The sequence below is a fragment of the Acanthopagrus latus genome, chromosome 17 (genome assembly GCF_904848185.1).
Source record: "Acanthopagrus latus isolate v.2019 chromosome 17, fAcaLat1.1, whole genome shotgun sequence".
In the NCBI taxonomy this organism is placed as follows: Eukaryota; Metazoa; Chordata; class Actinopteri; order Spariformes; family Sparidae; genus Acanthopagrus; species Acanthopagrus latus.
In genome coordinates, this window is record NC_051055.1 from 9,019,165 (window position 1) to 9,043,836 (window position 24,672).

The following is a 24,672-nucleotide window of genomic DNA, read 5'->3' on the forward strand; positions in this document are numbered from 1 at the left end:
CATAATAATCAAACTGTTACACAGTTTTGTTTATTTACATGAATGCTGACATTTCATGTCCAGGAGAGGATTTCTTTAAAGAAATCACTCTAAGGAGCATAAACAAAATGATTGCAAACACATGAACACCAAAAATGGCCCTATCTGTGGCAGCATATTTACACAGGTCCAGCTCTAGTAATTCATCATATAATTTATAATAACATATAGCTGGATACTAAATGGTAGAGGCTGCCAGGAAACTGAAAACATTATGTTGGCAGTTCATATATGTCACCTTACACTTGTGCAAATACTGATTATGTTGGCATACAGAATACTGTTCAACATGTGCATGATGCGACATGAGAAATAAGCCAATAAAGTGAAATAAGTGCATTCAAATGTTGATTTTACTTTGGTTTTAAATGTAACCGTTTCATGAAATGGTCCTGCTTCTCACCTGTATGCAGACGCATGTGTACTTTCATGCTGCCAGAAGTAGAGAAGCACTTCAAGCAGCACTGACACTCAAAGGCCTTGATACCCGTGTGCGTTTTCATGTGTGCTGTGAGGGTGCTCTTGACAGCAAAAGCTCTGAAGCACTGTTTGCACTTGAAAGGCTTCTCGTGGGTGTGGATGCGGATGTGGCGGACGAGGTCGCTGGGTTTCTTGAACTCCTTGGAGCAGTATGGGCAGCCATGCCAGCGGACGCCATTCTCCTCCCTGATGGAGCCTGGAAAGGAAGGCAGAGTGATGCAGCCATCTGTCAGCTGATGGCTTTGTGCTGTGACTGAGGGCTGTTTTCACTAAATTAATCTACTGTCGCAAATAATTTGTTGTAGGGTTTAAAATTACAGATTTCCTCATTCACTTTGAACAGCAGCAACTGAACAGATAGATCATTCTAAAATAACATGGACACATATAAGACAAGCATGTATTTTTCAGGTTGCTGATATTATGTACATTACATTTACTTAGTGAACAACGGAACTAATTAAGTTATTATCTGAGTTTTTTTTTGTGACTAACTGCATAATCCATTCTGTACCATGGTTTACATTCTGTGACATTACCCTTACCTGGCATTTGTATAGGTTTCTTGAAAATGCTCCTTTTCTTCTCCCTGACTGGTTTGTCAGGACCTTGTACTTTCTTGCTCTCTACAGCAGCACCCTCAGTGGTCTGGTTCTGCTCTCTGGACGTGGCGTCACCCTGTGGCTGGACCACACTCAACCCGCTGTTCTCCAGGGCTTGCTACAGAAAGAGAAAACGCCAGAGTTTAAAAAGCCTTCATGTAAATTATGTTCTCTCAGTTATTAAATAACAGTTAGTCTAATCACGTAAGGACTTTATTATTATTATTATTATGGTCATTATCGATTCAATTGAAGTATGGCTTGTGAAAATGTGGCAAATGTTGACAAGAAGTTGTCCAGAAAATAAAAGGAAGCTGTGGTCCAAAGCTCAGTGTTAATCACATTGTTTTGTGCTGGAGAGCAGATGCTCTATTCAACTCTCCAGCCGTATTTATCTATAAAGCTTTCCGGTTCCAAAATCATTATCATTCTGTTCGGATCGTATTTCCACCACTGTGAAAAATCCTGCCACTAAATCAGCAAAGGAAAGCAAATCATTCAGGTTAAAACTAAAAATATTTTAGAGACTTCTGACTGAGTTTAAGCTAAAATATATTTCTTTTCATCCATTTCTGTGTCCACACATATTCCCAGTGTGGGTCCTCCAATTTCCATATAAATCATTTCAACATAAATGGTTCGGCTAACGTTTTGAGATCCAAAGTGCTATGTTCTGATGTGTGTGTGTCTGTATGTGTGTATGTGTGTGTCTGTCTGTATGCGTGTTTCTGTGCTCTTGTGCCTAATAGTTATGACTCACACAAACAGAGAGACAACAAGAATTTTCCAAATAATGAGTTTTTGTCTATCCATTAGTGCATGGCAGATGCAGTTCTTAAAAGGTTATAATCTGAATCACAGACTGCAAGTAAGGTTTAAAGACTGTGGATACTACTAAGTTTTGATTTTATCATCTGATTCATTTAGTGAGGGAATATCCTTCGCTCACCTGCAGGATGTCCTGGTTGATGGCAGTTTCCATGGTGATCGCTGGCTCTGGAGGTTGGGGCTGAGGTGTCTCCCCACTGACCTGTTCAGACAGTTCTAAAAGTTGCTGGATGACATCTGTAACTCCCTCGCCGCCCTCCGACTCTCCAGGGGCCTGACCTGTTGTCTCCGTCTCCTGAGGGAGAAGAAGATGGGGCAATGTACCAGGGAGACAGGCAGTAATTTGAGAGTGGACTTGTTTTTATCAGCGGCTCTTTGAGACAGCACTTGGCAGTAAGTAACGTTGATGTATCATGCATCATGCCAACAGTGAGATTTAAATCAATACACACAGCAGCTATGGCTAAATCCGCATGTACGATTTGTCTGTGAATATGAGGCATGTAGCATTTTAGCATGACTACACTGTAATTAATACTAATTAATCACCTACTGATTACCAAATAATGTTGTCACATTGTTGTTGTTGTAAAACAATAGGGGTAATCACTGAGAAGATTCAAAAGGCTTTATGCTGCAAGGTAGACTGTACGCCAGGTCAAAATTGTTTGATTCATGGCAGAGTAGAAATTGATTAGCAATTAACAGCTTCTCCATGTGAGTGCTTGTAAAGAGCAGTTTTGTGCTGCTCTTTTCGTGCAAATGAAGCTGAAGTCTTTAGACTTTGACAGCATCATCCTCTACCAACAAAGAGAAAGACTGAAAAAAAACATCTGAAAAAGTAGCAGTAAATGCAAATAAATATGGGGTGACAGAGGATCCAAAGGATCTTTTACCATGGATGAAGCATATCAAGAGTGAATAATTCAGTATTTTTTTTTTTTTTTAAATTTTAATGAAATATAATGAGATGAAACAAGATGCCTCCTGTGTATTTGCTACTGGCCTAAAGTATGCCCACGGTATGCTGCATCTGTCCCTGCTTCTAAGAATAAGCATGTGAATAGTATTGTTTTTGTCTCCCTTTTTGCATGAGAGATAGTGGCTTGTCACTTAATGCAGGAAAAAGAAAGCTTAATCAGACAGAGGAAAATTAAAAGTCAACCAAGTAAGAAATATTCAATCCACAGAAACAATGTTATATGGCAGAAATCAATCAGCAGCATTACTTGAGAAGGGTTAGAACTTTCATTTACCTCTCTGTGATAGTAACAGAGCATTCTAACATAAATGGCAACTGTACTGCAACTGGTGTGTCTTAAATTCATTCAACAGGGGTCAAAAGAATGAAAATACCTGAACAGACTCAAAGAAGATGCTGGGCAGATGAGGCATAACAACATTTTGCCTCATGTTTTCTGTGTCCTGTTCTCTCACCTGAGTGCCGGAGGGCACTTCAATCACAGAGATGTGCATCTTGCTGATGTGGGCATTCAGACTGCCAAGCTTCTTGAATGCACAGCTGCAGTCCATGCACGGAAACAGCGGTACACCTTTCACCTGTAAGAGAACAGAAACAAGTACAAGATGTTATCCATATCAAAGCTTGCTTCCAGGCACTTAAAATCTTAAAAATAAATAGATATATATTTCAGAAGAAAACGTAAGATGATTGTCAGAAAGTGGGAAATACTAAATGAACAGAAATCATCATATTGAAGTTGCAAATACTGGATGCCAGACATAAACTTGCTGGTTAGGGGCCACGACATGAAGGTTGTTCTGTAGATGTTTGATGATGTTTGCAAAGAAATAAAGGTTACATTAAATAATCTGCCATCTGTCCTTGTATGTTGTTTATGAAGTGGCCAGTCAAACGCATTTTTCTCGAGAACTGCTCAAGAATGTGCACGTTCAATTAAAGGTATGAATTATGAGTGCTTACACCCCTCATAGTAATTTACTATCTATAATAACGTACAGTATGTAGGAGTTAGGAAATGTTTTCTTGTCAATATCACCACCTGGCTCTCGATTTATCATACTATGGTGTAAACAACACCAGGCAACAACAGGCAGGAAGCATAATTTGAACCAGCCACCACCAGCAGTCATTATGGCTGGTAGATTTGTTTCACTCAACAAAAAACATCTGTGGTAATCTATGCACTGACATATGAAATCTCTCTTAAATTATCATTTTACCGTACGTCAATCTTTGATATAACTTTCAGTAGTGTAAATTACAGTCATTTGATCAACACAAGCAATGCTGAATAGAAAACTGTCTTGACTGAGTTGGTTGAATTCTGGGGAGGCAAACACAAACCAGAACCAGAACCAAATCAATAAGACAAAACAAAAAAAAAGGAATGGAAGAACGTTAGAACTGTAACAAAAAATCCACAAGGTGTGACTGTTGAGTGTGCGCTGAAGTAAAAGCTTTAAAGAAGTTGATTGCTTTTCTGAGAGGGTCAAATCACCTCAGTGAACAGGGATCGCTTAAAGGAAGTGGAGAGTTTGAAATGAAAGGTGGCTGAACCTTGGAGTTACCAGGAAGGATGCAGTGTGTGGCCAAAGCCCCACTAAGATGTTACCCGGTCATGATGATAGGTATGTGGCAGCTGGGTTAAGGATGAGGACATGCAGGAAATATGACCGGAAACAGGAGGAGTTTCATTTTTCTCTCGGGGCCAACAGTGTGTTTTCATCTGAGTGGTAATCATTAAGTTGGAGCCAAGGAAAGAATAGAGAGAGGTGAAACAGATGTCATGTAAAGGGGGTGGTGAAGAGAGCGAAGATAGAGCTGGCGACATGACAAAAAAAAAAAAACAGGGCAGAAATCAGGTCTCGGAGAAAGAAGGCATAGGCATAAGGGATGTTTTAAAAAACGATGAAATTTATAATTTTTCTTAAGAAAAATTAAGGCATCGGGGCGCCGTTTAGCTCAGTTTATAGAGCAGGAGTCGCATGTACAGAGGCTTTGTCCTCGCTGCAGCAGACCCAGATTGAACTATATTCATGGCAAATATGAAGCCAACTGGAAACTGAAAAACAGGAAAGAACTGACCAGAGACACAGTGAGTGAAGCAGGCTCAGGCGTGTGTGAGCTGACTAACCAGAGCAGTCGGGATATTCAGGAGGAAAGTCTCAAAGAGACTGGAGCTAAAAACAGAACACCTCACACAGAGGTGGAGTACAGTGCTGCTGCATGGGAGGGTGATATGAAAACGGATGCATTTTTTGAGTGTATTAAAACATATAAACCTATTCTAGTAGTAACCCAAAACAGAAATTACGAACCTGAAAATTAGCAGACTATGTCTCCTTTAAAATGTTAACTATTGGGGAGTAGTTGAAGATCCATGCCTTAAAGCATTTTAAGTATCAGTTACATTTGAAGGACCACAAGTGGGCTGAAGTGTCAGTAGAAGAGGACAGACCAAGCCTCATTGCTGACAGCTTCTCATGACTTTTGTTTTCTGAAACTTAAATCTAAAATTCCAAACCCACACCCTTGGTTAGGGTGACAGACATATCTGTTTTTGGTGACCTTTTCATGTTTACTCCCCCACACTGGTAACTACCTCAAAGACTGTAATTGGTAATAATAGATACATAAACACAACTGCACACTCTAACTCTAATCATTTGAACATCAGGTTCTCCTAGGCTTGGTTATTTTCAACTTTTAATGTAGTCAAATTCAAATGTAATATGTTTACTGAAGTTGGGGTTCAATATTGAGGATTGTAGTTTTATGACTCCACACACCAGCCTAGTAACAATAGCTCAATTATTTCCCCCTGGCTCCTGAATATGCATCTGCTTATGAAATCTATTGTGAATAGCGCCTGACCATAATTCAATAACAAAGTCATGCAATCATAAGGACAAACTCCACGTAGAACAGGACAGCTGAAGAACACTTGTGAAAATTAGATGCATTATTCAAATGGTCCTGCTGTTTGGCTTTCCAGCAATAATTTAATCAACCGGCCCCATCAAAAGCTTTTAGCAGGGAATACACAATCATATGAGCAAGTGACAGGGGGAAAAAATCTACAATTTCAATTTGTCCAACCATATTTGTTTTTTTTTAGTGAGTGAAAGAGGTGTCATCTGACCAATACAAACCTCAAAAAGGCATTAATAAAACCTGACTGCTCATCAGAATGAATTAACTGGGAGGCTTTTCTTTCACATTCGATTAGTTTAAAAAGAAACACCATACTAACTGTAGAAACTAAACAGAAATATAGATATGTTTGTATACTTGATTCTGTTTTCTGTGTACCTTTTTGAAGACCTACTATTAAGCCAGCAACTTCAAAATCTTGCTGTCCATTCAACGCAGTATGGACAGATAATTAAAAATTAGTTGCAGATTTGCATATCCTAAAGAAAGATTTTTTCATGATGAATGGTTAAAGCTTGACAAGACAGGACAATTCTAGGCTTTATATATTCCTCTGAGATGGAATCTCAACCACGGATTGTAGGTCAGTAGTTTGATGTGTACTTTGCTGCATTTTGCATATAGTCTCCATTCAGGTGCACACTGCCTAATGGATGTTATATGGTGTTAACAGAGTGCCTCTTTGAGCAATGTAATGGACATTATGTGAACACTATTTGGAATTCTATTTACTGCCCATTACCTGTGACAATTCAGATGTATGTTGTCCACGTTTTTGCACTGCCTACTTACAAAAAAACATTTTGCAGAAATATATCAATAGGATTCACAAGCAACTCAAATGGCCTGCAAGATTCAAGACTGCAGTGAAGAGACTATATGTGTGATAGGCAGAAAGAAACAGTGAAGTACAACATAAGGCCTGATAGCCACTGGTTTATTTCGTTGTTATAGGCTTACAAGTGTGGGAAACTGCAGCCTGTTTATACCAAGAGACCCCTGTGTTTTCAGGTCGTTTCCTGTAGCTCAGATTACATTCTTAAATCAAATGTGGATGTACCACAATATTGGTGCCATCCAATATTGTAGAATATCAGTTTTACCTGCTAACACAATACAAGTTACGGTAGTTATTCTTCCTGGGGTCAAATATGATTACCAAGTTCTGCCCTAAATGTCCCAATGAGGCCAAATCTCTTTGTTATTCTTAGCTGACGCTCTTCAGTAGAATTCTTGGTAAATAGTTTATCCTGGCTGTCAGATTGTGTGAATCTACAGCAGCAATGCCAAAACAGCAGCCACCTCCTCATTCATGTATTGATTTACCTGAATAATGTAATTATAAGATCTGTGTGTGTTGCTTCAATGGATGTGGGAAATATACAACCACAACAAGAACGTACAACATCATTTGAAATCACTTGGGATAGGTTAATCCAACAGCCTGAAATCCTCTCCACAACAGAATAATGGTAAGTCACTAATCTTCAAGTAGAAAACTACAACGATGCTAGCAGCTGTCTTTGACTGTACATAAGCACATTGTATTTGTGAACTAAATGCTAACGCCATTAAAGCTGATAAACTAACAAAATGATGTTTGCAAGTTTTAACTTTTAACTTGTTCATCTTAGTGCAATGTTAGCATGCTAACATTTGCTATTTTGGACTGACTACACAGTACAGTGTGTACATATTCAGTCAATTATTATTATTATTTAAGCAGCAACTTTGGACCACCATGAAGGCACTTTCAGATTTACTCAAAAGTTAGAAACTATAGTGTAACATAAAAAACCCAGGGAAATTAATTTCTCATCTGGCACTGGCTTACCAACCAAATGAGTTAGGAGCTTGGTGTGCAAGCACAAAGCATCTTTTATTCTTGAAGGTTTTGTTACCTTTTTGATAAAATGCATCACCACTGAGGGCTGTGGAATATCCAGAGAGGGGGACCCACTGTGATGGAGACTATTGTGTCTCTTAACAATCAGGCTGCCAGAAAGCTGACCCAGTCCAGACTTTGGCAGCATTATTGGAAGCAGTCATCAACTCAGAGCTACTTTTACATCTTTCACTCCTCCCATTGATTGGTTTTATTCACAAACCTTACAAAAGGACAACCACACGGAGGAGAAGTCAGTGTCTGTCAACATGGCCATATGGGCACCTGGGGAGGACTTTGATGTGAGAACAGTCTTTTGACCTGTCAACCAGTTTGGCACTGAGAGGAAATGACCTAGGAGACAAAGCGCAGCTAGAGACCAAAGTCCAGGCTAAATGAGGGTGGATAAATCAGGAGTTCTCTTTAAAATTGTCTGCTGTGAAGTGCTCACAAAAGAGGGGAACCTGATAATGAACAAAGAGCTGCAATTTCACCTCATTTCAAGTCCAAAGGACAAACAATATTCAAAGGTGTCCTGCTGCAGCGAATGCAACAAAACATGAGCAGGAGGGCTGGTAATTTAGTGTGTGCTTGATGGAGGTATACAAACAGAGAGAGAAAAATCTTGGACAACAACCAGAATAAAAAAAGGTCACTGAGTTACCAATATGTGCAAAACAGCACGAAAAGTCGAGTTAAAGTTTCTGATATTTCCTCTGTGTGATGAACAGCAGTGTGTCTGAGTCCATAATTGAAACCATTTACTGGACTTCGTTCTCTTAATGCCACTTAGTTTTGTGTTTGAATACAGGGCGCAACTTTGCTACTGAACAGCACAAGTTGCTTTAACTGCAGGCATTCACCCACTGAGCTCAGTCATTCAGGAGGCAGGACGGGTTGTCAATTGATCGCATGTTTGGTGGCTCAATTCCAACTTCCTCCTGTCCAGTGTCAAAGTTTCACCGGGTAAGACACTGAACTCCAGGTTGCTCCACAGTCACTGGGGACTCAGTAGCCACTGCATTCGTAACTGATAGTCCCAAACCCAGATAAGTAGGGAAGGCTGTGTCTGGAAGGGCTTTAGGCATAAAACAGAAAGCCTATGAAAAATCAGACATGTCTAGGTCGATATCTGTTAGTGGTTTCACAGAATAATCAACTCATCAATTAGCCGACACTGCGCATTGTTGTAGACTTATCTTCCATCTGAGACAAAAGCATAATGCAGTCATAAATGACATCATAATATTATAACAGTGGGCTATTTAGAACTTCTGAGAAGCCTTCTATTAACAGATGGTGGACGTAGATTAGTTTCAACAATCATTTTCCACATCATGCCATGTTCAAAAAAGAGAATTTCTGATAATTAGGGTAGAAAAGACTCCCTCCATGAATGAATGAATGAAAGCAGCTGCATTCTTACTTCCATCAAAAAGTATCTCCTACTCAGACAAGCGTGCTCGGGGTTTAGTCCAATTAGACTGCAACTCATTTGTAAACAGCTACTTAGAGCCAGTCAGGGACTCTGCTATTTCAACTAACCTCGGATAGGTCCCCCTAAAGTTAATCAACCCTTTACTTGTTGGATTTAAGACCTTTTTGATGAGAACTGAATCTTGTTACTAGGTGCAAAAGATTAGATACATTTCCTGCAAGTAATCCACTATTCGATAACTTTAAGGGTTAATCAGTCTTATCTGCAGTAGTCATGCATGCCCTTGTATTTATAATCATAGAAAATGTGTTGGGTTGAGAAGGGTCAGGTTTGCCAGAGAGATATAAACATCCATTGTGAGGATCCTTAACCAGGGGACCAGCCAAAAAAGAAAATAGAGAGTTTTATATAGCCTATTTTGTGTCAGTAAATTGAAGCTGTTGTAAGAGTCGTTGTCGCCTCAGCCAACTTCCTAATTATTCCACCTCGTTTGAGGATTTGAATGAGTATGACGGATATTCACAAAAGAAATTAAACTGCATTCATAACAAAATACAATCTCAGTCTTTTAGGAGAAAGGTTCATTTGCTTGACAAAACGTGCTCTTAAAGCTACAGGAATTAAAAGCAGACAGAAAACATAATTTCTGTTGTTACCGATCTGAAAACCAAACAGTAATATTTATTTCAAATTGTTGCTATATTCTAAGAGGATTTTGTGAGGATCCATATAGTGTTATATGTGTTTAACTTCTCGTTATATTTTAGACATTAAAGATAATTTATGACGTGCAATTTAGAGAGGCGTTTTAAGGTCACTTCCTCTATTTACAACCCTCCATACTGCAGGAACAATTAAATTATTAAATGAACAATTAAAACCTGCAGAAATTAAAACATTTAAAGTATTATAAAAGCACCAGTTGCCGTTTGGTGGCTTCTTTTATTGCTGTAAAACATAACTGCCTAATCACAGATGGCATCACACAACAAAGAGATATTTTCTATACAGAGACTGAGGTAGTAAACAGGAGTGTTTGCGTTTTTCACTTTCACACCTATAGCGATGTGCTCTTACCTCAGAGTGAACTCTCTGAACGTGGGAGTGCAGGTTCCCCTTCTGGGAGAAAGAAGCAGGGCAGAACATGCAGAGGTGAGGTTTCTCTCCCGTGTGTCTCACCATGTGAGTCTGCAGCACCACCTTCTGGTTGAAAGCCTTGCCGCAGTGTGAGCACTTGTAGGGCCTCTCACCTGATGAGAGGGAGCACAAAACAAACATCATGCAGCAGAAACAGCATGACTTCAACATAAAAAGTAAATAGTTTAGTGCAAGTGGAAAAACTGGAGGTTTCTTTAAGATATTGCTCGATTCACAATACTTGCAGCATCATTTGATAGATATTGATCAAAAATTATGGTGACTTTTTCTTCAGTCAGAAACATTTACTTAAAAAGACAAAGTTTGGGTTTGTGAGGACAGATGTTTTTTTTCCTTACCATTTCAAATAATTCTGACATTTCATTAAGATACTGCAAATCTTATATTTACACACATCACATTTTATAATAGTTTGGTTTTTATTTTTCACCAATTTATTACAGATAAAGACAAAATAACACAACACTCTAGTTAATCCACTAAGTCTGTCTGTACAGCAGTTAGTAGCTGATATATGAAAATACCTTCTTTTGTACCAGCATGACTAAGCAATTTTGTCAGCATGGCACCAACATAGGCCCCTCCTCCCTAGTATTATTTCAAGGCATATACATCCACTCTTATGTGCGTCATAGAGAGTGAATAAGACTCAACCTGTGTGTGTTTCTGTGTGCGTAGTCTCCCAAAGCGACATCAGCCTAAGTGCTGTTTAAGATTCAAAGCACAGATGATTCAACTCCATCCACCGTTAGTCACCCAGCCAACTAACCAACCAAACAAATGAATTAACAAGTGGGTGCTGTGTAAACAGCATGGGGGTGGAAACTGCTGGCTACATTACCTGTGCACACAAACACACACACACACACACACACACACACACACACACACACACACACACACACACACACACACACAAACACACTTAAGAATACTGGAATTTAAACAGCAGATACAAATTCTACCCTCGCAACATCTGTATGATAGGGGGGTGACAAACTGCGCTGAGGTGTATTCTTTAGAGCCTGAGGGTAAATGCAGCCAATTTCTCGGGAGTTTGGGGTGTTATCATGTCGAGGATATCACTTCGATTTCACATTTTTTTGTTCAAGACAAATGTGCAAAACTGCCAACTCTCTTGTTTGTGCCACCACTGCCAACACACACCCCGAGTCTCCAGCTGCGCTCGCAAACCTACAGCTGTGAAACGGCAGGCTACCAAGCTCCCAAAAACTACAACTAGGCACCAGTGCCTGCCAACAGCGTAGAAAACACCTGCTTGGAAAACAACACTGTCCACATCGTTACATCAGCATTAGATGTGCAGTACATAACCAGAACATTCCACCTCCTTCTGCGGGTTTTGCCACTCACCTGTGTGTATTCGTATGTGTCTGACAAGCTGACTGGGCTTTTTGAAAGCTTTTCCACAGTGATGGCAGCTGTTTGTGAACCCGCTGCGGTCAATGGTTTTCTTGTAGTTTCTGGAAGTAGAATTGAGCGGCCTGTGGCGAGAGAAAAAACTTTCCAATAAAACGGTAATTCAAACATAAGATGTCTAAAGAAGTAAAGCTAGGATTGCCAAGTTATTTTAACAGCATTTTCTGAAACATCTGTAGGAACTTTCTTAACATACCAACAGCAATCAATAAATCCAATGCTCTGACAATCAAATGCCCTGTCACAGGCCTGTAATCAGCTCATCCAAACATGTCATTTAGGCCCAAATAACATGATTGGAAGGGTTTCATTTTATTTATTTTGCTTAAGATTGTCGTCACTTAATGGGAAAACTTTGGTGATTTTCAGATGAGATTGTGCAAAATTAGTCAACCCTGTCAGTATACCACACATTAGAGTCATTGGCTGTCATCTCACAGTTGGTATGATATTTTATCAAAATTGGTATGAAAATAGAACAAATCCTTTATTTATTTCCCATTAGACATGCTTTCAAAATCCACCATTTTAGTTTTTCATTTTCATTTTGCATGTTTTCCTTGAAAATTTGAACTGCATTTCATTTTCAATACAATCCATCTGCTGTTTCACGTTGCAGATAGCAGTATTTCTGTATCGCAGAATTCTGTGCACGTGATCATGTCAGTTGTTTTGGGTATTATCTGTTAACCTCACTTTCTCCTTATACAAACTTATATTAAGTGCACTAGTGAAATCCTTCCGAGCTTTTGTAGTCACAGTTCTTGTTTCAAGGCCTTCTCTTTCGGCCTTGGTTCTACTGTTTAGCTTCCACTAGCATCAGCCTATAGAGAGCCTGCACCCAGCAGTGAAGAGTGGTGCCCTTGTATACGCTGGCCTTATACTAATGAAAAAACTGCCTGAAATGTGCAGTGTGCATGAGCATGGATGAGAGCCTACAAAACTCCACTTTTCTATTTACTGAATGCCATGGCAGAACGTGCATGGATGTCCTCGTGCAGTCGATAAAAGCCTGTTAGAAACCTCAGATACTACATAAAATACACCAAAATGAGCAAAAATAACTAAGGATTTAGCTTTAACCTTCAGTATCATTCTGTAAAATCTGCAGTTAAACCTCTTACTCTGCCCTGCAGGACTGCTCACACACCAAAAAAGAATTTCACAACAACACCTTTATTTGAAAGTGTTAATCAGTCCGAATAGTCTGATGTCTGTCTTTGTGACTCACATACACTGTATTATCTACCCTATAAATGGTTTAGAATTATATCCACAAGGTTGCTTTAAGTAGCTCTTCGATTTCCTTTTAACGTCTTCCTTGACTTGAGCAAATGAAATAAAACATCATCATGCTTGACCTCATCTTGGCGTGACTCTTCATGTGCTCCTTGAGGTGTGCAGACGTCTTGAATTCCTTGTCACAGGTCCTGCAGGTGTAGACCTTGATGCCAGACAGCTCTTTGCGGTGCTCCTCCAAGTGCATTGAGAGCTGGCTCTGAAGGATGAACTCATCTCCGCACTCTGAGCAGATTAGATTCTGCGATTCACGGTAGCGGGGAGACAAAACAGAGGAATTAAGTTCTTCCTGATGAGCAGTAAATGAGAATAAGTTGTGGTTCTATGTCTGATTGATCAGCTGACTAACCTCTTCCTTTTCATGCAGCATGATATGTGATTTGAGGCTGGCAATGCGGGAGAATCTCTTATTGCAAACCGGGCAGGTGAAGTCTGAGGTTGTGTGCGTGGACCTGTGGAGTGTGAGGTTGAACTCCACGTTAAACGTCTGTGAGCACTGGTCACATCGATGAGGCTGCAGACAAGAGAGGACAAGTTAAAGGAAGTAGTGAATAATTCAAGTTTAAATGAGCTCAGAATTTGCCATCCAGTGCTTGTTGCTCTTAATTCTTAAAGACTGACTGATGTGCTACCTTTACTGACTCAGATAACCACACGTGCTGTGAACATGGAAGCTGTCTCCGCATATTCGTTCTCAAATAGTAGCTTAGAATTGTTAATGGCTTTCTGCAAAGGTACAGGTGTGTTAAAGCATAATACTGTCTCACTTTTTCATCTAATCATAAACAAGATTTTACGTGCACGTAATCTGGGTTTTAAGATGTCTTATCTTGATAGAGACAGAGCAAACGAAAGTGACATAAACAGAGAAAAACAACCGTGATATAAGTAAAGAAAATTACCAGACAACATATAAATGATTTCCCATGAGACAGAGGTGGCCCAAATATTACATTATTTTTCAATTAGAGGAGCTGACTGATTTAATTTTCAGAGCACTTTTGTAAATGCGGTGAAGGTCGAGAGCGACCGCAGCACCGCTGATGCTTATTTAGAGTGGCGGACCCCGAGGCTACTGCTCTTCAGCCTGGAGAGAATGCCTACGAAAGTGAAAGTAGTCGCCTTGATAGTGAAATGGCCCACAATGTCAGGAGCAGCTGCAAATGGTGCATGCACATGGTCCTCTCAGGCCAAAAGAGATGGTCAACAGAGGAGACCAAGGCAGAAATATGAAAGAAGAAGTTAAGATGTCTGTGATTATGGCTCAATCTCTATACAGCCCTGCCACTACCACTTAGCCCCTACCCCTGGATGGGACACCCAGCCCTTTTGGCATGTCCTGATTCTTGATGGGATAGATGAAAGGTGAAGTGTTAGGGTTACATAATCCACCAAACTGCGATTTTTCAGAGGCGCACTTCAAACCAAGAGCTATTGGACCCTAACCATATTGGCAGCTAACTAGCTAGCTAAGTTAAATAGTAAATTGTTGCTGATTTGTGCATGACGAAGCATGAATGAAGCAGTGGTCCTTTATAGTTGGTGAAGTGATTGATAGCCTAACATTCTACAGAAACGCAAGTGAAATCACCACAGCTGAAGACAGCGTATTGAAAAAGTGCCCATTTGCAAATCAGTCGAAATAAATGCCACTAATGGCTACTGATTATGAAAAAAGTGTCTTGATTGGTTGTCCCATTTAATGGGGGATAATTTCATCACTAAGGGGACACTTGGAAAAACTATTGGTAGGGGTAAAAAACTGGAAACAGTTTTGAGCTGATGTGTTTAAAGTGGCTGTTTGTGTATGAGAAAAGGAATGAGAGTGGGTGAGACAGAGAAACAAAGTGAGTGCAGAGTGATCTGAAGACGAGTGGGTAACGATAACGAATGTTATATGCTAATGCTAACGCTATAAGCAACTGATAAACAGGGGCACATTAAAGAACTAATCACACATTAACTACTAACTACGAAAACCTTCATTACTCAACAGAAAGCAATGCACAGTTGTTCTGTATATGTACTTTTAAAATCATGCATTATTTATTATAAATATAATTCATAAATAACAATTTAAAAAAACATCTCTTGTTCATGGACGAAGAACAAGTTACCACATAAATCATACAAAACAAGCAGGAAGCAGAAGCATCTGACTCATCAGGTGACTCAAAGGATTCCAACTGCTAACATCAACATGTTTGGGCAACATTTATTTTTGGATGTTCCCAAGTAGGACCACAGATATGCAAGTGGAAATTCAACAAAGCAAGTTGCCACTGAAACCGATTTTCTATTACTGGCCAGTAATTACATCAACAGAGGAAACTGCGGCTGTGATTTGACATCTACAAGAAGGTTAGAGGGGTGTGACATATACTGCACTATTTAAGAATGTTACCAGGCACCTCTGCCAGGGGAGTTTGGTTAAGCAACTTTAGTCCTTCCTAGCACAATTTAACCTAAAATGAAACACTTTGATAGCTACCAGAAATCTAGCACATTGATTTCTTAATTCCCCATGGAGCCAGACTGAACCAATGCAGTTCAACAACAGTTGCCACTGATCAAAGTTCAGGAGCTGAGAACAAGTTGTGCTCGTGCGCTCCACTGATTTCCAAACACAGCAAAAGAAACGTCTCGTACTGCCGAGCATCGAGGCCAAATTTAGACCTGCAATTTATGCAGTCAATTCGCTGTGCTCATCTTCAGACATTAATAACAAACAAACACCCTGTTAACTGAAAACACTGGTGACAAAAAAAACTCTGTGCCTCTAAAGTCACATTTCATATTTTGGATTTTGGTCAACAGACAAACAAGACATTTCACTGAGCAGTCAGCTGACTTGCTGCTCTTGCAACAGTAATATCAGTTGCTCTGTTAACAATGTCAGGCTGAAATATGCATGCATGCGTGCAGGATGAAATTTAATTGTGTTGTTCTGTTGGGTGATACAGGGAATTAAATCAACAGGGATACAAAAAAGTATAAATAACACATGTAATTTGTTCAGCTATGAGGAGAGAAAAGTCAGCAAGCTGCTAGGCTATCAAAGTAAAATTTCATATGCCTTAGCTAAAAATGGGGATCAGCAAGAAAAATGTTTTGTCAATATCATATAAGGGCAGATTTTGTGTTATCAGCAAACATCAACTCATTATCCAAAGAATCAATATATTGAAATATCAGTGTGTTCTGTTTGAGGAAAATAAAGAAAGTCCCCCAGGCTGCTGGTAAGAACACCAATCAGATGTTTTGGAGGCCTCCAGCACCTGATTGGTTGACAGACTAAGTTTAGACCTGTGCTGAGTCTGGCAAACAAACAATGGGATCTACATACAGCTGCAGATTTTCACATTGTAAAAACTTGTTGAAGCTGAATAATCCAGGACACCTCCAACTCGGATGGTAAGCCACAAGCTTGGCCCAAATCCAACCTGTAGCTGGTATGTTATCATCCACTACAGCAGGTGAGCTATGCTCTCCACCTGACCTGCACTAAATTCGAGTGAGATGTCAAGCTGGAGAGTTTTCTCTTCTCCTACAAAGTGCTTTTGTTGTGCTTTGTGGAGGTAATCAACAACAGGTCAACTGCCTCACAGATGGAGGTTACTGCTCCATTAAAGGCTTTATACCTCCATTACATCGCTCTGCTCTCAGATATACTGTGCTGCTTGGCCTCACATTGTACGACAGCATCCCCTTGAACTTTCCGCCCAGCTGGACACGTTTGAGCCTTTTCAATGTGAAAAACTGGAAATCCTGAAAATTCTCCCTCACTGGTACTGGAAATGCTATAAAGCATTTAGTCAAAAATATCAATGAATAGCTGAAACTGTTTCAATACTCATTTTCTGCAGCATTAATGAACCCGTTCCAGTTACACTCTCTCCGATAGCGAGTTGACACACACACACACTGCAGTGTTGACATAATGTGCCTGACAGCATTACAGAAATGTTTTGACAGAGATAGGCCTTTTTGTTAAACAGTAAGTTCATTTTCTTCAAGTCCCGTTCAAGTAAAAGTCTTGCTCTGAAATCAATTCACGCAGAGGAACTGACAGCAAGAATTTATTTTCAAAGTCATGGCTGAATATTTCGCTGATTCCAACAAGAGCAGGCAACAACTGTTACAATTCACCTTGCGAGATGTCAGAGTGAAACCTCTCCTTGTAAAAGACTTCATGGTGATAAAAAGGATCCTATTTTTTGACCAAAAGTGTTAAAAACAAACATGTTTAGTAGAAGCATCAAGACTGTCGAAGCCGTACTAAAGGATTCATTTGCAGCCTTGTTGTAGCTACCTGCTGACTCCAAAGGGCAGATATGAACACAGGGCCCAGGGGCTGTATGCCCCAGGTTTATAACTACCCAAGTTCCCCTTTAAATCTCAACTGCTCCAGTTGAGCTGTTTATATGCCAATAATAGTGTTAATCACCAGTGACCGGCCACACCTGGATGTGGTTATACTAGCCAGAACCAAGATCTAAATGTATGAAACTGTGAAAATAATACAAAGTGCTGATGATATAGTGGGCATGCTGTAGAGACTGCTGACACTTCGGATTAGGTGCCGTACTAACCTTATCGTTGACCTCATGTTCACGGAGATGCTTCTGCAGCTGGCTCTCAGTGGTGAAGATCTGGGAGCATATTGTGCACTTCTTGTCTTTGAGCTCTCCATCACTGAGACTTTCCCCTTTAGTGTCACTGGGATCCGCATCTGATTAAATACAAGAGCAAACACTTCAATATCGGAATGCTTCAAGGCACATGCTACTGAACATATGAAGTGGATATTCAGTTGAACAGATGCTGCGCTCAATGGCTTTACATCTAAAAAAAAAAAAAGAAAAAGAAAAAAAAAAGAACTACCTACAACAACAAAACAATATTTTTAAATACACCATGGTCATCATCATGCATAACAAAGACAGCCATTCTAAACTGAGCCTCTTGTATCTTTTCCTGCATTCAGTACTTTAACTCTTAAAAATTATTCAAATACAGTGATGTCCCTCAAATGTTCATTTCCTGTCAGCATGGAAACAATAATTGTAGCTTATCAGACCCGCTGAAATAGCAATGTGTTACAATTTCAATTGTGCCTTCGTTCATACTCAACAACACTTTTGAAGGTGCTATTTGTAATAATAATAATAATAATAATAATAATAATAATAATAATAATAATAATAAAAGAGTTGATTTTTGAGCCTCAGTCCCAAATCTTCAAAAAGTGACACTTTGGGAAGCAGCCAACCCATCCTACAATCCCAGAGCGACAGTTTTCGACAACGTTTCTTACAAATAGAACCTTTAAGGTCTGTGTGCATGCTTGAGCTCCAACTATTAAAAATAATGACAATAATAATACATTTTTGGCCATTTTGATAACTAGCTTACTGTTTTTAGGTAAAAGTGTCTTATGTTGGTTCCAGATTGTAAACCTAAGGATTTACTGTGTTTGTACAAACTTCAAAGAAGTCACCTGGGCTCTTAGAAATTGTGATGAGCATTTTTTTTTGCATGGTGAAATTAATCTGCAGATAAATCCATAATGGAAATGATCATTAGTTGCAGCCCTAGTGCACGATAGAGGATTGCAAATAAGATAAAAGTTTTTAAAATGTACCCCATGTGAAGTCTTTTGCAAAGAAAAGATCGTTTCTGTCACCTGATATTTGCCTGTGAACCTGCTTGGGTGTTCATGATGCAACTTTTGACATTGACGCTCAACAGTTTGGTTCCACACACCCACCTTGGCTGTCAGTCACTGGCATCGCCAAGATGTCAAGTATGTGGCTGGTGTGTATGGATTTTTACATTTCATCGTGACGACAGAGTGTGTTTGGAGTCTGTTGTCAACACGCTTAAGTTCACCCAGCAGCCAAAACATGTGTTAACGGACGTTAGCTCTCCGACTAACGTGTCATCGCCACTAAGCTAACCTAAATATTATAATCCGACGATGACACCAGAGATGCTAGCGAACTGAGCACTTTCCGGCAACACATGTTAACACTCGTTTGACTCGTGTCGATGTGAGAATGTGACCAGCAGCTTCTAGTTCTGACCACACACAGCTGATCCATCAGCGGCTGGGCAAGCCACGCTACAGTGCCTCACCGGATAAAAATAACAATGGCTAACATTTTGGCGTGTTAGCCTCGAAGCTAGCGGTAGCGACGCGCGCTAGTTAGCAACAACAAGCTAACGGCGAATTATGAATAAACAAATAGTAAGTGTAAAAGCTGCACATTGACTAACAGCATGCACAGCACCGCGGTTCTTCCCCTCATGGACACCAATTTAGACTGGAAGCCAATAAGAAGAGGCACCGAGATGTTATTAATATCATTCCGCCTCAATCACTCCTTCGCCGCACAAAGCAAAGCCCACCCGCAATACTATATCCGGGGACTATATACACTACATTGAAGTGTTATTATAAGAGATGCAGAGATGTTTGCCCATACAATAGCAGGTTATTTGGATAGCCCTTGATTTGTATTTTTTATTCGTTGCATTTTGGTACTTGTTACCTGTGTCGTCGTTTCTTTTAACTCTCAGTTTGCGAGGCCGGCCCCGCGGCATAGTTCCAGTACTCCGGGTGGGTGTGCTGTGAACGGTTTGCTTTTCAAAATGGCGACTCGGTCATCTGTAGACAGCAGCAGCATCGTACCCGTGGAGACACACAGCTGCGCGGAGTAGGGAGACATCTAGAGTCTGCTCGGCGGTAAGTGCACCTCCAGGTACACCGCAAGACAGCGACTTCGACGGCTTACTGAGAAGGGAACGAGTGAGCGGACGTCATTTTTCTTACTATAACCAAGAAAATGTATTTGTAAAATGTTAATGTATGCTATTTACAGTGAGTTCCAGTTTAGCAAATGAAGTGGCTTCCATGCATTCATTGTAGACACCTTCAAAATAGGCTGAAAGTTAGGACTAAGTTCCATGTAAGTATTCATATATTTTAAAACGATGTGAAAGTTACCAGAAATACTGTACACTCACCATGCAGTTTAATGCAACACAACTCTGCCAAGACTTTGTAGAGGCAGAATTTATGGTAGAGTAGTTGTAGCAATGTGGCCTTGAAATAACATAGGTATATTTTAGATCAAATAGATCAAGATACACAACATTCTGAATATTTGATATATTTTTAAAAAAATCTCCCGAAAAGCACTTCATAAGTGCTAGGAATGGGTGACTAAAACAAACATCACAATATTTTTAACCAAATACTTTGATATTGGTATTGTGACGATATTGTAATGGTAAAGGCAATTATTAAAACAGGTAGAACAGTCTGGTAATTTCAGAAAAATCATATCACTTTACTGTAATGCAGCCTTTAAAACAAGGAAAAGATAACAGTAATGCCATATCATGACATTCTCATATCACTATAATGATATAATATAGATATATTGCCCAGCTGTCATGGATAGAGATTGTGTCTGTAGCCTGAACTGTTAACTATACTGTTAGCAGACCCTCAGGGGCCCACAAGACGCTATTGTTTTTTGTTTTGTTGTAATATGACTTAAAGTAAAGCTTTTGGCAAGATGCAACACTCATTTATTTTAATAATTAACATAATAAGGCCCTACAGCCGGGCACTGCACTATTACCCTCGCTGTGCACCATATGTTGAAATTTATGCTGTGCATATTTCTGAATATTTTAATATATTATATATATGATAGATATTTCTGTTTAACTAGGGACTCAAAATCGGTCCATATCTCATTTCTGTTCAATTACCACCATACAACTATACATTAGCTTTCAAAAATAGATAATTCTTTAGTGCAAACATTTTTTTTTTCTTAAGTATTAAGTAGCCTACAGTACAACTCTCACTTCAAAATAGCAATCATCAGGCAAGATAGACATATTGAAAGGAGGATGGGTTGCTCCTGTAGATATTGTCTCCAATGACACATAATACATATAGAGATGGATTATTATTCATACCAAAAAAAAAGAAAATACCATGAAATACTGTATGAAGAGGTGACTCTAAACTCTCCCTTGACATGGTTTAAGTCACTTTGAAGTATCAGACATAAAAATATCATAAAGCCTGATGTGTTAGATTTGCACTCACAATAGAGTGTCATGGACGCGGATAAATATCATATCGATTTTTCAGGAGGGTTTGAGGCATGTTGTAAAATGGCTTTATTGTCCATTAGCACCAGCAGAGGGAGGCAATGAGTTATGAATGGCTTTGGTCATTTCTGGCCAACAATCCCGGAGATGCCAAGCTGACTCTGCTGCCTGTTTAGGACTGCGCTCACTGATCTCAACTTCCTGAAAGGCTGCTTTTTTCACTCATACCTCTTTACGGTCTGAATGTGCTAACTATGTGGTGAATACATGTGAAGCAATCCAACCCATTCCTTTTAAAATCCTGGTCCCCTTGTTTGTAATCGGATGCTGGTATTGCTAACATCTCTTTCATGCATGCACAATGACAGGAAGTCAAAAGAATTTATGTCTTCCAGTGACACAAATAGGAACTCTATATATGGAATACAGCACATTATGAAGTGCATGGCTGCGTGTTCAAATAAAGGAATAAGGACAGAGTATGGATGTCCAACGCTGTGTGAAGTATTTTAGGTACGTGATATGATGAGCTTTTAGATGTAAGAAATTGAAAAGTAAGGAAAATGACTCATTAAAGGGACACTTTAAAACAGAACTACAGGAAGTGTAGTAGATAATGGAAGAGTCCTGGTATTTGTTCCATTATTAATCTACTCCAAGTTATAATGCATTTCAGACGGGCTACAGTGTCTGCATGTTCGAAAGAGACCTGAATTATCATTTAGTCCTGGCTCATTACCATAAATTGAAATTTGTTGAGACCTTTATATTCCATCTAATGGATCCACTGGTTACTGTTTGTACTATGGTCAGTTTATACACAGGTACACTGGAAAAACAGCTTTCCATTTCACGTTATTCTACAACTGAAACTGCTGATACAACGTCTTGGTGAACTCGTTGATAATTGACACCGAGTGCTCCATTCAGAGCATATGTGATACTACTTGCTAAACAATACTTAGTATTGTTTTATAGTTGCATGAAGTGCATACATAATGTAGTGTAGTGTAATACTTAGAATAGTGAGAAATATACGTAACACATAATATAATAACCATCCATCATAAATTTTAAGTGGATTTGTGGTTAAACCTTATCTAATAGTTATTTTCACTGTTGACGAACGTTCATGCTCAACAAACCAATTATTAAGTAACCAAAAGGTTTATAACACCAGTTGCATCTTCATAATGTCCATCCAAATAATGTTTATAGATAAACTACACAGTATTTATTAAGCATTTACAAAGTATCATCAACATCAGGGGCAATTCTTTTAATAAACACTGATGGTAAGTGGTTTATAAAGCATTTCATGGTTTGTTGACCGTGAAGTTATTATGACCTAAAGTCAGAGGTGGCAAATGTACACACATACAGTACATGTGTTGAAAAGTCCAGGCTCTGAAGTGTACTCAAAGTATAAAAGCAAAAAGTATTCTTCTGGAGAACATTTATACTGGCTATTTCTGTGCAAAGGTGACTGAACCACACCTCATATTAATGAAAATGAAAAACTGTTAAACTTAAATGTAAAATCAGTAGGATTTTTCTGAGCTGTTTGTAAATGTACCACAAAAATAAGTGCATGTTGAATCTAACTCCCAGGACATCCCATACCTTCATTTTGTGTCGGTAAAGCCTGTTGAATAATTGATCATCCCCCTCATCTGCATTAAAACTTAAGTGACAAGCGTGTCTTGAAAATGCAAGGATTAGAAAGCACATATATTTATATTAAAATATGGGGAGTACAAGAAAAAAGAAAAGTAAATACTGAATTCAAGTACAGAGACCTGAAAAATAATAATGTATTTGTTGAATTTTCTATTGATTTACCATTTATGAATGTTAAAGTTACTCAAATATCAAGAAAGATTCCTCCTGTACACACTTTATATCCAATTTGGACTAAGATATAAAAAGAACCAGAAGCAGTGGTCAACAAAGCAAAGAAAAGAGCGCCGTCATCGACTCTGTTACAAAAGAAAAAACCAGTGCTTGACTGCTCTAACATCTTGAAAAATCCCACATACACATACCCACAAACACACATACACACACACTAGGTTTATGTGCAATTTTACCATGTTATCATGGCCATAAATAGACGGCCATCTGTTGTATGGACGGGACGTAAATCATACTGCATCAGAGCCTGATTACCTCAGCAACATTTTTCCCTGATACAGGCCTACAGGTGGAAAGCCATGGCTCTCTGCTCTGTCTTTCTTTTGTTTCTGAAAAGAGGAAGTCAGCCCCTTGACTTTTAGTGAATAAGCAACCAACCAAGTGCATGTTCATTGTGTAAGAACATCTGTTCCTGCCAGGCCGCCGGTTACTCTGCCTGTCCCCTCGCGGCTGCACAGGCCACTGATCTCACCACTGAAAACAAAAGACTGGACATCACTCCGACCTTGTGGGATTGTCCACGCCCCTCTTTCCTCCCTCTTCTCCTTCTTTTTTTTGTCTCTGTGGTCTTCTCTCTTCCCTCTCACCGCAGTCAAGAGTGGAGCAATCAATCATTAAAATTGTCACGGGCTCTGGGAGTGGGATTGTCAGGAAGCCCACCCCTATAGGAGACATGCTAAACTCATCAACGTGGTGAGTGTGAGAGGGAGCTGCTGATGTTGAGTCACATCCCGAGCGTTGTCATTCATGCTAACAAGCCTCACCAACAGCACTGACATCAATGCTACTGGCGTTTCCACAGAGCCGGCTAGACATGAGTCAGACTTGAAAATGCGGTGCTTGTTTGCAGCACTTTGCAGGTGAGGTATCTGGTGAAAAAACCTCCCGTGCGATTAAAGATTTATTCTTCGATTTCTTAGCAATCGGAAGCTTCAGTTGCAATTTAAGGAGACGGGGGAGAGGCACACCATTGACTAAAAGGTGTCCTTGCTGTTTTGGCTCTTCCCCCTTTTTTTTCAAACCAGGACATTGTTGTCTGCAGATCCACTTCACGCAGAGGCAGACAAAGCCCAAGTCAGACTCCAAACAAAGGATAAATTCAGACACGATATTTTTCATAAGTAGCACGAGGCCCGGCTGTGAATTCCTCAACGACGAACAAGAGGGGGGTTGGGGGGGTTGATGGGGTCTTACAGTGACCCTCGCAATGACCTTGTTCACTAACATTTCACATCCTGCCAGCGTTTCTTCTCCCAGGTGTGGCAGAGTCTCCCCCTGCGCTGTCAGAGAGCACCATCCCGATCCATGAAACCAATCATTCTCTGGCATCATGGAAACAGCATCTGACAGCCGTGGTCGCCATGGGCGTCCTCCCCTGTGACCATCCTCGACGGGGGGGGGGTGATACCGGGGAAGTAAGGCCACGCTCAGCAACACTCTCCGGTCTGCTGGGTCTCCTGCTTTTGACCATGCAGAGGATTTTGTATATTTCACAGCAATAATTGAAGCTGTGATACACATCATATTCAATGAA

General features: G+C 39.8%; 2 protein-coding genes across 2 annotated transcripts in view; one reads left to right on the plus strand and one right to left on the minus strand.

Moving 5' to 3' along the window:
- LOC119005654 (zinc finger protein 236-like) overlaps positions 1-19,884 on the minus strand; it is a 58,174-nt gene extending 38,290 nt beyond the window's left edge. The window contains exons 1-10 of the mRNA XM_037073474.1: positions 19,643-19,884; positions 17,681-17,820; positions 13,438-13,602; positions 13,151-13,329; positions 11,724-11,854; positions 10,269-10,441; positions 3,387-3,509; positions 2,071-2,244; positions 1,065-1,239; positions 443-715 (exon numbers count right to left, since the gene is read on the minus strand). Coding sequence (XP_036929369.1) covers positions 443-715; positions 1,065-1,239; positions 2,071-2,244; positions 3,387-3,509; positions 10,269-10,441; positions 11,724-11,854; positions 13,151-13,329; positions 13,438-13,602; positions 17,681-17,820; positions 19,643-19,694 — 1,585 coding nt within the window. The 5' untranslated portion in view covers positions 19,695-19,884. The remainder of the gene's footprint in view (positions 1-442; positions 716-1,064; positions 1,240-2,070; positions 2,245-3,386; positions 3,510-10,268; positions 10,442-11,723; positions 11,855-13,150; positions 13,330-13,437; positions 13,603-17,680; positions 17,821-19,642) is intronic.
- The window catches only part of znf516 (zinc finger protein 516), a 77,092-nt gene continuing 72,119 nt past the window's right edge, over positions 19,700-24,672 (plus strand). The window contains exon 1 of the mRNA XM_037073476.1: positions 19,700-19,836. The gene's annotated coding sequence lies outside the window, so the exon portion shown is untranslated. The remainder of the gene's footprint in view (positions 19,837-24,672) is intronic.